General features: G+C 41.4%; 1 protein-coding gene across 5 annotated transcripts in view; it reads left to right on the top strand.

Moving 5' to 3' along the window:
- LOC139932847 (myoferlin-like) overlaps window positions 1-12,250 on the top strand; it is a 36,710-nt gene that overhangs the window by 20,943 nt on the left and 3,517 nt on the right. For 2 of the 5 annotated variants that reach the window (XM_078290830.1, XM_078290829.1), the window contains 22 exons: window positions 815-929; window positions 1,772-1,874; window positions 2,500-2,642; window positions 3,016-3,186; window positions 3,913-4,006; window positions 4,482-4,559; window positions 4,758-4,939; window positions 5,555-5,713; window positions 6,576-6,677; window positions 6,778-6,939; window positions 7,342-7,507; window positions 7,593-7,669; window positions 8,390-8,401; window positions 8,513-8,611; window positions 8,765-8,893; window positions 9,200-9,355; window positions 9,465-9,556; window positions 10,132-10,302; window positions 10,825-10,973; window positions 11,368-11,507; window positions 11,625-11,713; window positions 11,801-11,896. In XM_078290830.1, coding sequence (XP_078146956.1) covers window positions 815-929; window positions 1,772-1,874; window positions 2,500-2,642; window positions 3,016-3,186; window positions 3,913-4,006; window positions 4,482-4,559; window positions 4,758-4,939; window positions 5,555-5,713; window positions 6,576-6,677; window positions 6,778-6,939; window positions 7,342-7,507; window positions 7,593-7,669; window positions 8,390-8,401; window positions 8,513-8,611; window positions 8,765-8,893; window positions 9,200-9,355; window positions 9,465-9,556; window positions 10,132-10,302; window positions 10,825-10,973; window positions 11,368-11,507; window positions 11,625-11,713; window positions 11,801-11,896 — 2,685 coding nt within the window. Of the gene's footprint in view, window positions 1-814; window positions 930-1,771; window positions 1,875-2,499; window positions 2,643-3,015; window positions 3,187-3,912; window positions 4,007-4,481; window positions 4,560-4,757; window positions 4,940-5,554; window positions 5,714-6,575; window positions 6,678-6,777; window positions 6,940-7,341; window positions 7,508-7,592; window positions 7,670-7,843; window positions 7,901-8,389; window positions 8,402-8,512; window positions 8,612-8,764; window positions 8,894-9,199; window positions 9,356-9,464; window positions 9,557-10,131; window positions 10,303-10,824; window positions 10,974-11,367; window positions 11,508-11,624; window positions 11,714-11,800; window positions 11,897-12,250 lie in introns of all 5 variants that reach the window. The other 3 variants (XM_071926768.2, XM_078290832.1, XM_078290831.1) reach the window with 2 other exon arrangements.

Below are 12,250 nucleotides of genomic sequence, written 5' to 3'. Positions count from 1 at the left end.
TTCTTTCCAGTCTACATCTGTAAACTGAAGCACTGCCACTGCCTTCCGTCAGTCCAACTTTCATGCATAATCGTTGGGTATTCTGTACTGGCATCAGCAGAACGCTTCTCAAGCAGCAACTACAGAAGCCGTTCCCTGACATTGTTGAGGAAGAAATGGAAAAGTACCTATATGAAGCAACATTCCTATATGCTGACTTAATATGTAACCTTTGACCCATATCTACACTTTAAGTGCCTAAAATTCAAGAATACTGAATCTGCTTTATTATAAGACTAAACTCTAAAAGTAACATCTTTGTGTTTCTCACAGTTCTGTTTATAGGTATTTTTCCATTTCTTCCTCAACAACGTCCATGAGTCATATGGAAAATATTGTACTAGTGGGGTCATCATTTCTTTCACATTCATGAGAAGTAAAGCTACTATTGATCAGTCGAAGAGGGAGAAGCATCAAGTGACAGGAGTGTTCTATTGATTGGCTAACAAGGATATTAAAGTTGAATATAAACAGGTTAATCAGTAGCATGGCTAATAGACAGGTTACTCCCTGCATGTAAACATAGTTATTGTAAAAACATGCAACCCTTCCCTTCTCTCTCACACTGCCCTAACGTCTGCCACGTTCAATAATGTAATAATAAATTGATCCCCATAAGGAAATTCTATTTTCCCAACCTATAATAGACCTTTAGTTGAAGGGCAGCCTCCCTACTCACTACACCACTGTCACACAGAACCTCTACTTAACCTCTTTGGAAAATATGTGTTTCCATATTTCACACACAGATACTATGTCTGCCCCTGTGTTTCAGTCTGTTGACAGAGGCAGACGCGGGACACACTGAATTCATGGACGAGGTGTTCCAAAACGAGACTCGCTTCCCTGGTGGAGAGTGGAAGGCGGCCTCCGAGCCCTTCACCGATGTGGTGAGAGCAACACACTCGCATGCAAATAGAGGACAGTGTAAACACATCAGACACACACACACACACACACACAAACACAGTCTCTCTTTTTCTTTGTCCTTTTCACACGCACATACAGAAATATAACACACCCACATGCATACTTTCACATTCGCTCATCTCAGTTACTCATTTACTTATTCTCCCACAATTCCTAAACATTAATGTAAGGAACTGGCATGGTGGGTCAGTGATTAGCACTCTTGCCTTACAGTAACAGGGACACGGTTTTGATTTCCGGCCCTTTCTGTGTGGAGTTTGCATGTTCTCCCTGTGTTCGCCTGGGTTTAAAATAACCTTACATTTACATGAATTTACATGAATTCACCCCTTAATTCATGCAAAACCCCATAAAATTAGTTAAGGGAGTTATTAATGGAAGAGACCCCATTGAACCCCCTTAAACACCCCCTTAATTTTTGACTGCTTACTTGCTAATATAATGAAAAAGACAGGGAGACAGGAACTTTCCATTAATAACTCATTAATAACCCTTTAAACCCATGCACAAAAGGTATGAAAAATCCCATAATTACTAGTGTTCATGAATCAACCTTCCATGAATAAATTCCTTAAAAACCCATGATACTAACCCTTACTTATTTGAAGTTATGTTATTTTTAATGGATAATTAATGTTTATGTAATGGAGAAATAAAGGATATTTCAGAGATAACATTATGGGGTTTGGTTTCATAGACCTGTCTGGTGTGTTTCTCTGCCCCCCGCCTGATGTATGGATATGAATAATCAGGTAAAGAACATGAGTGAATGTGTGCAGCTAACTGAGGTGTTGTTGTTCAGAACGGGGAGAAGAGCCAGAGCCCCGGAGAGTTTGACTGTCCTCCAGGGTGGAGCTGGGAGGACGAGTGGACCGTGGACGACAACCGAGCCGTGGATGATCAAGGTCCGGCCGTTCATCTAAACCGCTACAGGCTAGAGCCATAGAAGTCTTTCAAGCAGTTTGGTTCCCAGTTTATCTGGTTAATTTAGAAATGGGGGAGTATGGGATTGAAGTTTATGAAATTTTATCAAACATTTGCAACTCCTGATTTTCCCTGGTTTTCCTGGGTTCCTGACTGACACTCCTCCTTAAAATTTAGTAAATTCACAAGGTAGATTCTCAAAACTGAAACTGAAAATAAATTCCCAAATGTTCTTACATCCAAAACATAATGAAACAATTGCAAATGAATTTTTCTTCCTCCTAAATATTCTCAATATTACTGCTATCTTATCTTATGTGCAAATACTACATTTACATTTACAGTATGTACACTGCATGTGTGTCTATTTCCAAGGGCTGTGGTTGCCATGTCATGTGTTCTTGTGTAACTTAATAAGCTGTTCAGTCAGTAATTATTGTGTACAATTGATGATTTATGTGAGTGACTGTGTGTGTGTGTGTGTGTGTGTGTGTGTGTCTCTGAGTATGCAAATGCATGTCTTACAATCAGTGTGTCTGTCTTCCCTGTGACTGTATTTATGCTTATGTGCATTTGTGTGTGTGTGTGTGCATGCGTGTCCTCCAGGCTGGGAGTACGGGGTGACCATCCCTCCAGATGACAAGCCTCGGTCCTGGGTTCCTGCGGAGAAGGTTTACCACGTCCACCGCAGGAGGAGGCTGGTCCGGCCTCGCAAGAGAGCTGCGCCCCCTGCTGGAGTCGCTATGGAGGTCGGCACATGGGGCAATATGGCCGTACTGTTGAATAATGTGGCAACATTCATATTTACATGTCGTTAAAAAAAATGTAAAGTTCAATCTCAAGTTTATTGAGGCTGGAGATGCAAGATACATTTCCGATGAAGATGTAACAGAGATGTTAGATTAGAGACAGATCAAAAAGCATTATTAAATGTTTATCAGTGGTTTGCTGTGGGCGGAATTTATTTGATAGGAGAATACTGCGTTTTGTGATTTAGATAAGTGAGAGATGCTCAACAGCACATTCATTCATTCATTCATTCATTCATTCATTCAGTTGCTCTGAGTAAAGAGTCATTAACTGGCAGTGCATTCTGGGTGCATGTTTATCTTTGTCTCACAGAGGCGGGACCAAGGTGACCCGCAGGGCTGGGAGTTCTCCTCTCTGATTGGCTGGAAGTTCCACAGGAAGGAGCGTACATCGGACTCGTTCCGTCGGAGGCGCTGGAGGAGGAAGATGGCGCCAGAGGATCGCCTGGGAGCAGCCGCCATCTTCCAGCTGGAGGGGGCGCTGGTGAGGAGAGAACATAGAAATAGCTTTGGCCTGATTTACACTGCTGGCTCAAATGTGATTAGTGTTATCTGTGAGACACAAATCTCATATTTTCTATTGCTGTGTAAATGTAGAAAATCTGATGTTGATTTGTATAGACGACAATGAAAACATCAACTCTGTGCCTTGGATGAAAAAAGAAAAAAATCTAAAATTAGGATGCCAGTGTAGAGTAAATCCAGCCCTATTCTATCCTATAAGATAACATAAGCAAAGCAAGAGACATAAAAGCAAAGTAAGAACATAAAAGCAACACCTAAAAAGGAGGTGAAGAGCAATTAATAAAAGATCATTCCATAAAAGCAAGTCTATAAAAGTGAGTTTTAAGAAATGATTTTAAAATGATCCAGATCTAGCCATCTTAATATTCTCAGCATGTTCCAAACTGTAAGAGCCTTGATGACAAAGTCTCGATCACCTCTTGTTTTTAATCTAGACTTTAGAGCAGCCATTACAAAGATCTACTTTACTAGGTAGGTAGAAAATACAGCGGGAGAGAGAGAGAGGGATTAGATGAAGGAATGAGCCGGATCTGAGCCCCGTTGAGCCATCATACGTCAAATATTTTCAAATATTTACTCAGGTATTCAAGCGCATCCGCAGTATCGAGGCCTGTTTCATTTGGCAGTGTGTGACGCATGACCCGGTGGTTAAAGCTCCCTGATGTGCTGCTGGTTCTCTCTGCAGGGCGTCGATACAGACGAGAAGGAGAAAGGCTCCAAGGCCGACGCCACCAAGCTGTTTGGTGCCAACACACCCACTGTGTCCTGCTCTTTTGACAGTAAGGCATGCAAACACACAGGGTGGCACACACTGACACACACACACACACACACGAGTGAATATGCACTACACGCACGCAGAAATACATGCATGGACAAAAAAAGATAACACGTTTCAATGTAGGTAACTGGAGACGGTATGCAACTGTCATAATGGTATATGTTAGGCTTAGGCGATATCCAAAATGTAATATCGCGATGCTGTCCTGCCAAAATATCACGATATACAATATTTTATTTTATTTCTTCTACATTACATCAAATTTCTAGGCTATAAATAATAGTCTAGAATTATAGCCTAGAAGCCATGTTATTAGATATTGCAGAAAATATTGCGCTATTTGCAAAAAGTTCGGCACAAGCGTATATTTATCTGTTAGACATATTTCTAAGGTCTGTTTTTTTCTCTCTAGGGTCATATATTGGTATATTTATCAGTTAGACATGTTTCTAAAGTCTGTTTTTTCTCTCTAGGGTCGTATATCTACCATCTCCGTGTCTATGTGTATCAGGCGAGGAACATGATGTCTATGGACAAAGACAGCTTTTCTGGTAAGATGTTATTTTGTGGTCAAATGCTTCTTCAAATGCGTTTAAATATACCAAGTATTGATCAAGACTGCCGATGGTTTCTGAATTTCACCATTCAGATGAGATGATAATATTGGAGATAAGTGACATTGCAAGAAATTGTTGTTTGCTCTGGATGGGAAAACAACAAACTTAAAACCATCTGTTTTTCTGCCACAGATCCATATGCACACGTCTCCTTCCTGCATGTCAGTAAGACGACAGAGAGGCTGCGAGCGACGCTGAATCCAACCTGGGACCAGACTCTGATTTTCAATGATGTGGAGATTTACGGAGACCCCCAGAACCTCGCGGACCACCCGCCTGATGTTGTCCTGGAGTTCTACGACAGCGACCAAGTGGTAGGTTGTGGCAAATATACATACATATATATATATATATATATATATATATATATATATATATATATATATATATATATATATATATATATATACAGTATATAGAGGAACAGGTACTCAAAGCATTTGTATGACCAAATTATGCTTAATGAAGTCTGCTTTGAAATATTTCACTGTGGCCTCACTTGTTGGATTTTCTCAGTAAATGCAGATAATTGCTATATATGAAAAAAGCAAAATGACTGCAGTGTTTCTATGATTTATCTCAAAACAAATATCTGTAATTGGGGTAATTTAAAAGTTTACTACTGGAATAAATTTATCAGAGAATATCCCTAATACAGGCGGAAAATGTCCATTGGAAACTCAATTGGTCTCAAACCTCAAGTTTATTATACTAATTTCCTCCTCCTAGTTGCACCTAAACTTGACCCTGTCTTGTTTAAAAAAAACAATTTTGCTTGGCTCTTATTTCTTTACCTATCACTTCTCTAGTTCACATGAATATTCTGGGGACACAGGAATATTTGCACTATCACTCATTTTAATTTTCTCCAGATGAGAGTATCAGCTAAAGCTTTAAGATGTAAATCCAAAATGTAATTCTGTGCCCAGGGGAAGGACGAGCTGCTGGGCCGGAGCGTTTGCACCCCGCTGGTGAAGCTGAACCCGGGCATGGATGAGACGCCTAAGCTGCTGTGGCACCCCATCATCCAGAGAGGCCAGAGGGCAGGAGATGCACTGGTGGCTGCTGAGCTCATCCTTAAAGACAAGGTTTGCCCCAGTAGCAAAGGATGGGAGGATACTTTTTATTATAATATTTGTAAGATGGCAAGGGAAGGAGAGAGACCAGAGGGCAGATGAGGCACTGTTGTAAGGCTAATGTCAGCGCTGTAGTCAAGACCACCTTAGTCGAGTCCAAGTTAGGACCGAGACCAGAGCGTATCGAGTCCTATTCAAGACCAAGAGCAAAATAGGCAATAAACAGTGTGCAGGTCTTTCCAAATGCAAAAATAATGATTGAGGAGTTTCTTAAGGATGAACAAAGATGTAGATCTATCTGTAAATCCACTCTGTGCTATACCATTCAACAACTAATCAATGTATAGAAATTGCCTAATTAATGCATAGAAGTTTGAGGACCATTACATGGTTGAAAACAGGTTGAAATCCCTGAAATTGTTGGGGGGAAAAAAAAACTAACATGAATAAAATTTAAATAAAATAACCCTTTTTTGCATAGGCAGGAAAATGTTGAGACAAGATTGGGCACGATACTCTAAACGTCTAATGTCGACTTTATTGATGTCTAAAACGTCAACAAAGTGGTCTTGAGACCAAACCACTAAGCCCGAGACTCAAGTACTACAGCCCCAGATAATATATTATTTTACAGGGTCAGTGTTATGAAGAGCAGAGGATAACAATGATAGGTATTGCTTGAGAAAGAGAGAATGATGGTAGTAATTGACAAAAAGAGAGCAGAGAGAGCAGGAGAGGCATTTTTTCAGCTGCTCATTTGGTGTCTGCTCTTGTGTAATTAAATGTAAATTGACTTGGGGCGGGGGGGGGGGAACAAAAATAGGGATGTAAACCATACCCTCCTATCCTTCTGTCTGTCTTCCCCTCTTTCTAGTCAGGTGAGTCAGATCTTCCCCTGGTTCCCCCAAAGAGAGCAGAGAACCTCTACATGGTTCCTCAGGGCATTCGGCCCGTGGTGCAGCTCACTGCTGTGGAGGTAACACACAGTCACACCCACACACACTGTGCCTCTGAATTGATATCCATATGTTTCTCACACCTCATATGTGTATGTGTGTGTGTGTGTGTGTGTCCAGATCCTAGCATGGGGTCTGCGGAACATGAAGTCGTACCAGCTGGCCTCAGTGTCTTCTCCCAGCCTGGTGGTGGAGTGCGGGGGGCAGAGGGTGGAGTCGGCCGTCATCAAGAACATGAAGAAGAGCCCCAACTTCCCCGGCTCTGTCCTCTTTATCAAAGTGGTAATATATGGGAGGGGCTGGGCGCGATTGTGTGTGTGTGTGTGTGTGTGTGTGTGTGTGTGTGCTTGAGCAAGACAGAGCCGGAAAGAGAGAGGACTTCTGATGACAGTCATCAATCTTAAGAGCATTAAAGTGGTAATCTGCAAGATTTTGCCACTCATCACTGTGGTGTTTCTGCACTGCACTTCCCAGAGATCACCTGTCAATCAAACAGTGTGGGCGGGACTGTAACGTCTTTTTCCTTGGATTTTCTGTTGATGCAGTTTGAGTTTCTGTAGGCAAAACGGACATTTATGTGCAAATGTTGCAGATTGTTACTTAAAAGAATCATTTTCATGTTCTCTTTCTGAGTCAATTCAAACATTTACATCTAATTTTTTCTGCCATCCTCTCAATCTCCAGCTCCTTCCCAAGGATGAGATGTACACGCCTCCCATCGTGCTGAAGGTGATCGACCACCGGCCGTTCGGCAGGAAGCCGGTGGTGGGTCAGTGCACCATCACTTCTCTGGAGGAGTTCAGATGTGACCCGTACGTCATCACCGCAGAGGGAGCCATGGCTTCCAAAAGTAAGGACAAAAACAAGCTCACATGAACACACACACACACACACACAAAGGTCTTGTTCTCATGTTGTCTTCCCACCGTTGACAGTGTCTCTGATGATGGCTTCCCCTATCCAGCATGTCTCTATTGACATGGGTGAGACCAGACCGCTGCTGGAAGCTCAGGTAAAGTCTTTCTCTTCTCCTAAATCACTAATTCCTCATGTAGATCATAACTAGTAACTATATCTGTATAGGACTTTCTCTAAAAAATTAAATGAAGTTAACTGTCTTGCACTAAGAACGGCAGAATTTGACTCTCTGGTCAAATTTGACACACTTTGTTACTCTGGCTTGCAGTTTATGTACACTATGTCAACTGCTGTCAACAAAATGGCATCCCCTACCTCCCACTTTGTATGTATGATTACTTATTATAGCTTTCTAATTCACAAGGCTGGGCACCAATGACACCCGAGGGCTCACTAATGAACACTAATGAAAATATCCACTCCCAATAAACAAAAGATTGCTTGATTCACAGCGCTATGACCGCTCCACAACGGCTTCATAATAGTTCCACAATGCAATTAATTCACCTGTAAATTGTCACAGCCACTGTGATTGTTATTAATACACTTAACAATTTATTAATTCACCTGGAAATTGTCACTGCCACCGTGATTGTTTTAAATTTACTTTGCAATTTCACAGATTTGTTGTCAATCATGAAAATGCAGCTGGGATCTCTTTATCAACCTATAGTTCACCAGATTTTCTGTTTCACTGTCTTTCTGCTAATATTAACTTATATGTGCATTTGTATTTATGCTATTGCTCCATGTTTGTGATAATTACTTGTGACATCTTATGTTTTGTATCGCAACGCATCATCCCTCTCCAAAGCAGGCAGAGAAGGTGAGAATTAATAAAAATTGTGACATAAAAATTAAATTATCATATATCAAATGCAACAATTGAAAGAACTGTGTGTATGAAGATCAAAATGATGCGATTCAATCATCATAGGAAAAAGAGACAGTTGATTGGTGGAGTAAATTCTACGCTTCCATCGGAGACCAGGAGAAATGTGGTCCTTACCTCAAGAAAGGATATGACACCCTGAAGGTGAGTTTGCTTTGTTTGAAATTAAATTCTGATCACCATACACACTTTGTCCAAAATGTTTCCATATTTTATCAGGATTAGATGTTGCAAACTGTGCGAGAAGCCTCTCTCTCTGCAGCTGTGCATAACTTGAACATAACCGTGCGTTCGCAGGTGTATGACACTGAACTGGAGGATATCCCAGAATTCCAAGGGCTGATTGACTTCTGCAGCACCTTCAAACTGCAGCGAGGCAAGAACGAAAACGGGGACGATGACCCCACTGTGGTCGGAGAGCTCAAGGTAAAGTTTCACCCCTCCCCTCAAAGCACTATCATTTGATTAGATACTATCAAACATATAGATGTTTAATATTTTCATAAATCTAACATTCCATTTGTTGACATAGAAACAACAGGTGTTATTTGATACTTCATATTTGTTTGCATATAATATACTTTATTCAGACAGGAGGAATTAACCGAATAGGTGATAAAGCCTTGAAATGAGCTGAATCTTCTCGGCTTGGACCCAGGCCCAGTTCTTAAAGTCCAATCCGCTCTGCACAAAACACTCAAGTTAAAAAAAAAAACGTGTGTGTGTGTGCAGGGTTCATTCAAGGTGTACCCTCTGCCGGACGACCCGGGCGTCACCCCTCCTCCCCGTCAGTTCAGAGAGCTGCCGGAAAGCGGGCCTCAGGCGTGTCTGGTCAGGCTTTACGTGGTCCGGGCTTTAGACCTGCAGCCCAAAGACAACAACGGCAGGGTGAGGAGCGCACACATGGCTGTATACCAGCAATAAAGCCAGCATTATCCACACAGAGACCAACCAACAGGTTTGGTTTGAACTTTTGTTCTCTCTCTCCCCCTCACAGTGTGATCCGTACATAAAGATATCACTGGGAAAGAATACGATTGAAGACAGAGACCATTACATACCCAACACCACCAACCCTGTGTTTGGAAGGTATGTACTCTGAATGGATGAGTGAATGAATGAATGAATGAATGAATGAATGAATGAAATGCAGACCATACCATCTTTTAAAGGAAAAATCCACCCCTAAAACACTTAACATTTCTGTCCCATTTTGTTGTTTGGTGGTGTATTTTTATTATTCCTTCAGATAACTGGTCAAACGTAGACGTTACAATGAGATATTTTCAGCGCAGTTACAACGAGAAAACCATTTTTCTCGCAAGAAAAAGAGTGCTTCATAGTTACTACAAATAATTTATACATTTTTTATACAATTTTATTTAGGCTATAGTCTGGCCCGAAGACAATCTACCTGTACCCTGATAGTGTACAGCTTACATAAAAATATAAAAAAGGTAAATGTTTCACTTTTTCTAATTATAAGATGACTCCAGGAGAAGTCATCGAATTTCATGCAGAAAAAAAATAATTTAGGAGGTTTTCACTGCTGTTAAACTCAGAAACGGGTAATTTTTGACCCAAGGACAACACTATGTTAAGATAACAGGGAACACATAGTTACCATCACACACTTTGAACACTTTTCTTTTTGTCTTGTTTAGGATGTTTGAGATGACGTGTTTCCTGCCCCAGGACAAAGACCTGAAGATCTCTGTATACGACTACGATCTTCTGAGCCGTGACGAGAAAGTCGGCGAGACGGTGATCGACCTGGAGAACCGCTTCTTGTCCCGATACAACTCCTACTGCGGCCTGCCGCAGAGCTACTGCGTGTGAGGAAACAAACTGGGGGCGGGACGTTTAAAGACTGAGGAAAAAATGTGTTGGAGTGGTGAAGAAATATGCAGAAATAATCCTGGAAAAAAACTGTCAGGATCCATATTTTTAGGTTATTCCATTACTAATGGCACTTTAGACATTAAAAGTTATGTTTCAGCATATGGGCCTTATTCAGCATTCTTTTTCAGAAATATTGTCATTGGTCAAAGTGCATCATTGCTCTCAATTTCTCACAATTTTGCATTATAGCAGACTGCATTTGGACTGTTAGTCCTCCTGCATTCTGCCCTTGCTCCCTTTGCCTGTTTTAAGATTTTATTGATTCACTCCCCTATGTCAGATTTAACTGGATAGCTGACAAAATGAAAGAGACAATCTGGTCTCCTCTTCATCTGCCAGACTAATTATGTAGAAGAGTTTGTTAATCTCACACCTAATCTGCCTCAAGAAAACAAATCTCTTCCAAAAAGGTGAAAGAAATCTGAACTCCAGAAATGTGTCTTCATTGCTCTTAGTTCTGGTATCAACCAGTGGCGGGACCAGTTGAAGCCGTCTCAGATCCTGGAGAACCTGGCCCGTCTGAAGGGCCTGTCCAAACCCAGAACCGAGGACAACGGCACCTCACTCACCTTCAACGGCAAAGACTACACACTGGCTCAGTTTGGTAAAGTCAATGGGATTATTATAAAACTCTTCTCAAAACTCTCATTTACAATTAGAGGGACATGAGATAATCTATGAACTCTATTGACAATTAAGGATTTACAAAACCAGAAATTTTAGCGCCTAGCGAAGTGATCATTGAGTTATTGGTATTGATCAACAACCCTATCAAACCTTCACAGATATATTATGGTCATTTTGTGCTATGGGGCGGTAAAAATCGTACTTATTACACCTTTTAAATGTAATAATAGAATACTGATCATGACTGATTTGAATAAAACAATGATTCTTCATTCTGACGGTTGTTTCTAACAGCACACAGTTCAGAATAATGTGCTATGGTATAACTGAGGACTAATTAAGGTGTACATGTACCATCTTGTCACACCCAGAGGGCAACAAGGAGGTCCATCAGCACTTGGGTCCGGCCCGAGAACGAATCAGTCTGCACGTGCTCAGAACACACGGACTGGTCCCAGAACATGTGGAGACCAGGACCCTTTACAGCAGCTTCCAGCCCACACTCTCACAGGTTAGAGGTCATGACTCACACACACACACACACACATAACACCTGTACATCGCATGTCCACATCCACCTGGACTGAGCTACTGTCTGCTGTGTAACCTCTACATTGTCTCGATTTAGGGAAGTCTCCAGATGTGGGTGGATGTTTTCCCCAAAAGCATTGGCGTGCCTGGAGCTCCCTTTGACATCACACCACGCAAGGCCAAGCAGTATGTGCCGTGTTTCTCTTCGGTGCTTCACATGAACCCGTCACTTCAAATGCCACCGAATCAACTAAATCCTGTCTGACTTTTCAGGTATCTGCTGCGCGCCGTCATCTGGAACACCACAGACGTGACTCTGGATGAGACCAGCATCACTGGAGAACACATGAGTGACATCTATGTCAAAGGGTATGATGAACACACAGCATATTCACATCATGTTACAGGGTGGATTTCTATACATTTTCTATAGCTACGAATATGTATATGGCTTTGTTCACTGTTGGATGAACAAACTTTGACTTGAGGCTCCTTTCTTGGCCTTCAAAATGCGATTTTAAATTCAGTGGGACTACCTGGTTTCCCAAAAGCTTCGATCTGGCCTAACATTATTTTGGTTTCATTGTAAGCCAAGTTAATGACCGATTCAGTGTTTATACCTTTTTTTTTTTTCCCATATTGACTTTCTCATCTGTAACTAGTTCAGAATGCAGCAACTAAGAGGAGAGAGAATATAAATCTCTTATTTTAGCTGTCTTACAT

The sequence above is a fragment of the Centroberyx gerrardi genome, chromosome 20 (genome assembly GCF_048128805.1).
Source record: "Centroberyx gerrardi isolate f3 chromosome 20, fCenGer3.hap1.cur.20231027, whole genome shotgun sequence".
NCBI classification, from domain to species: domain Eukaryota; kingdom Metazoa; phylum Chordata; class Actinopteri; order Beryciformes; family Berycidae; genus Centroberyx; species Centroberyx gerrardi.
Note: the sequence above shows the minus strand (reverse complement) of the source record. Positions and strands in the feature narration are given on the sequence as shown.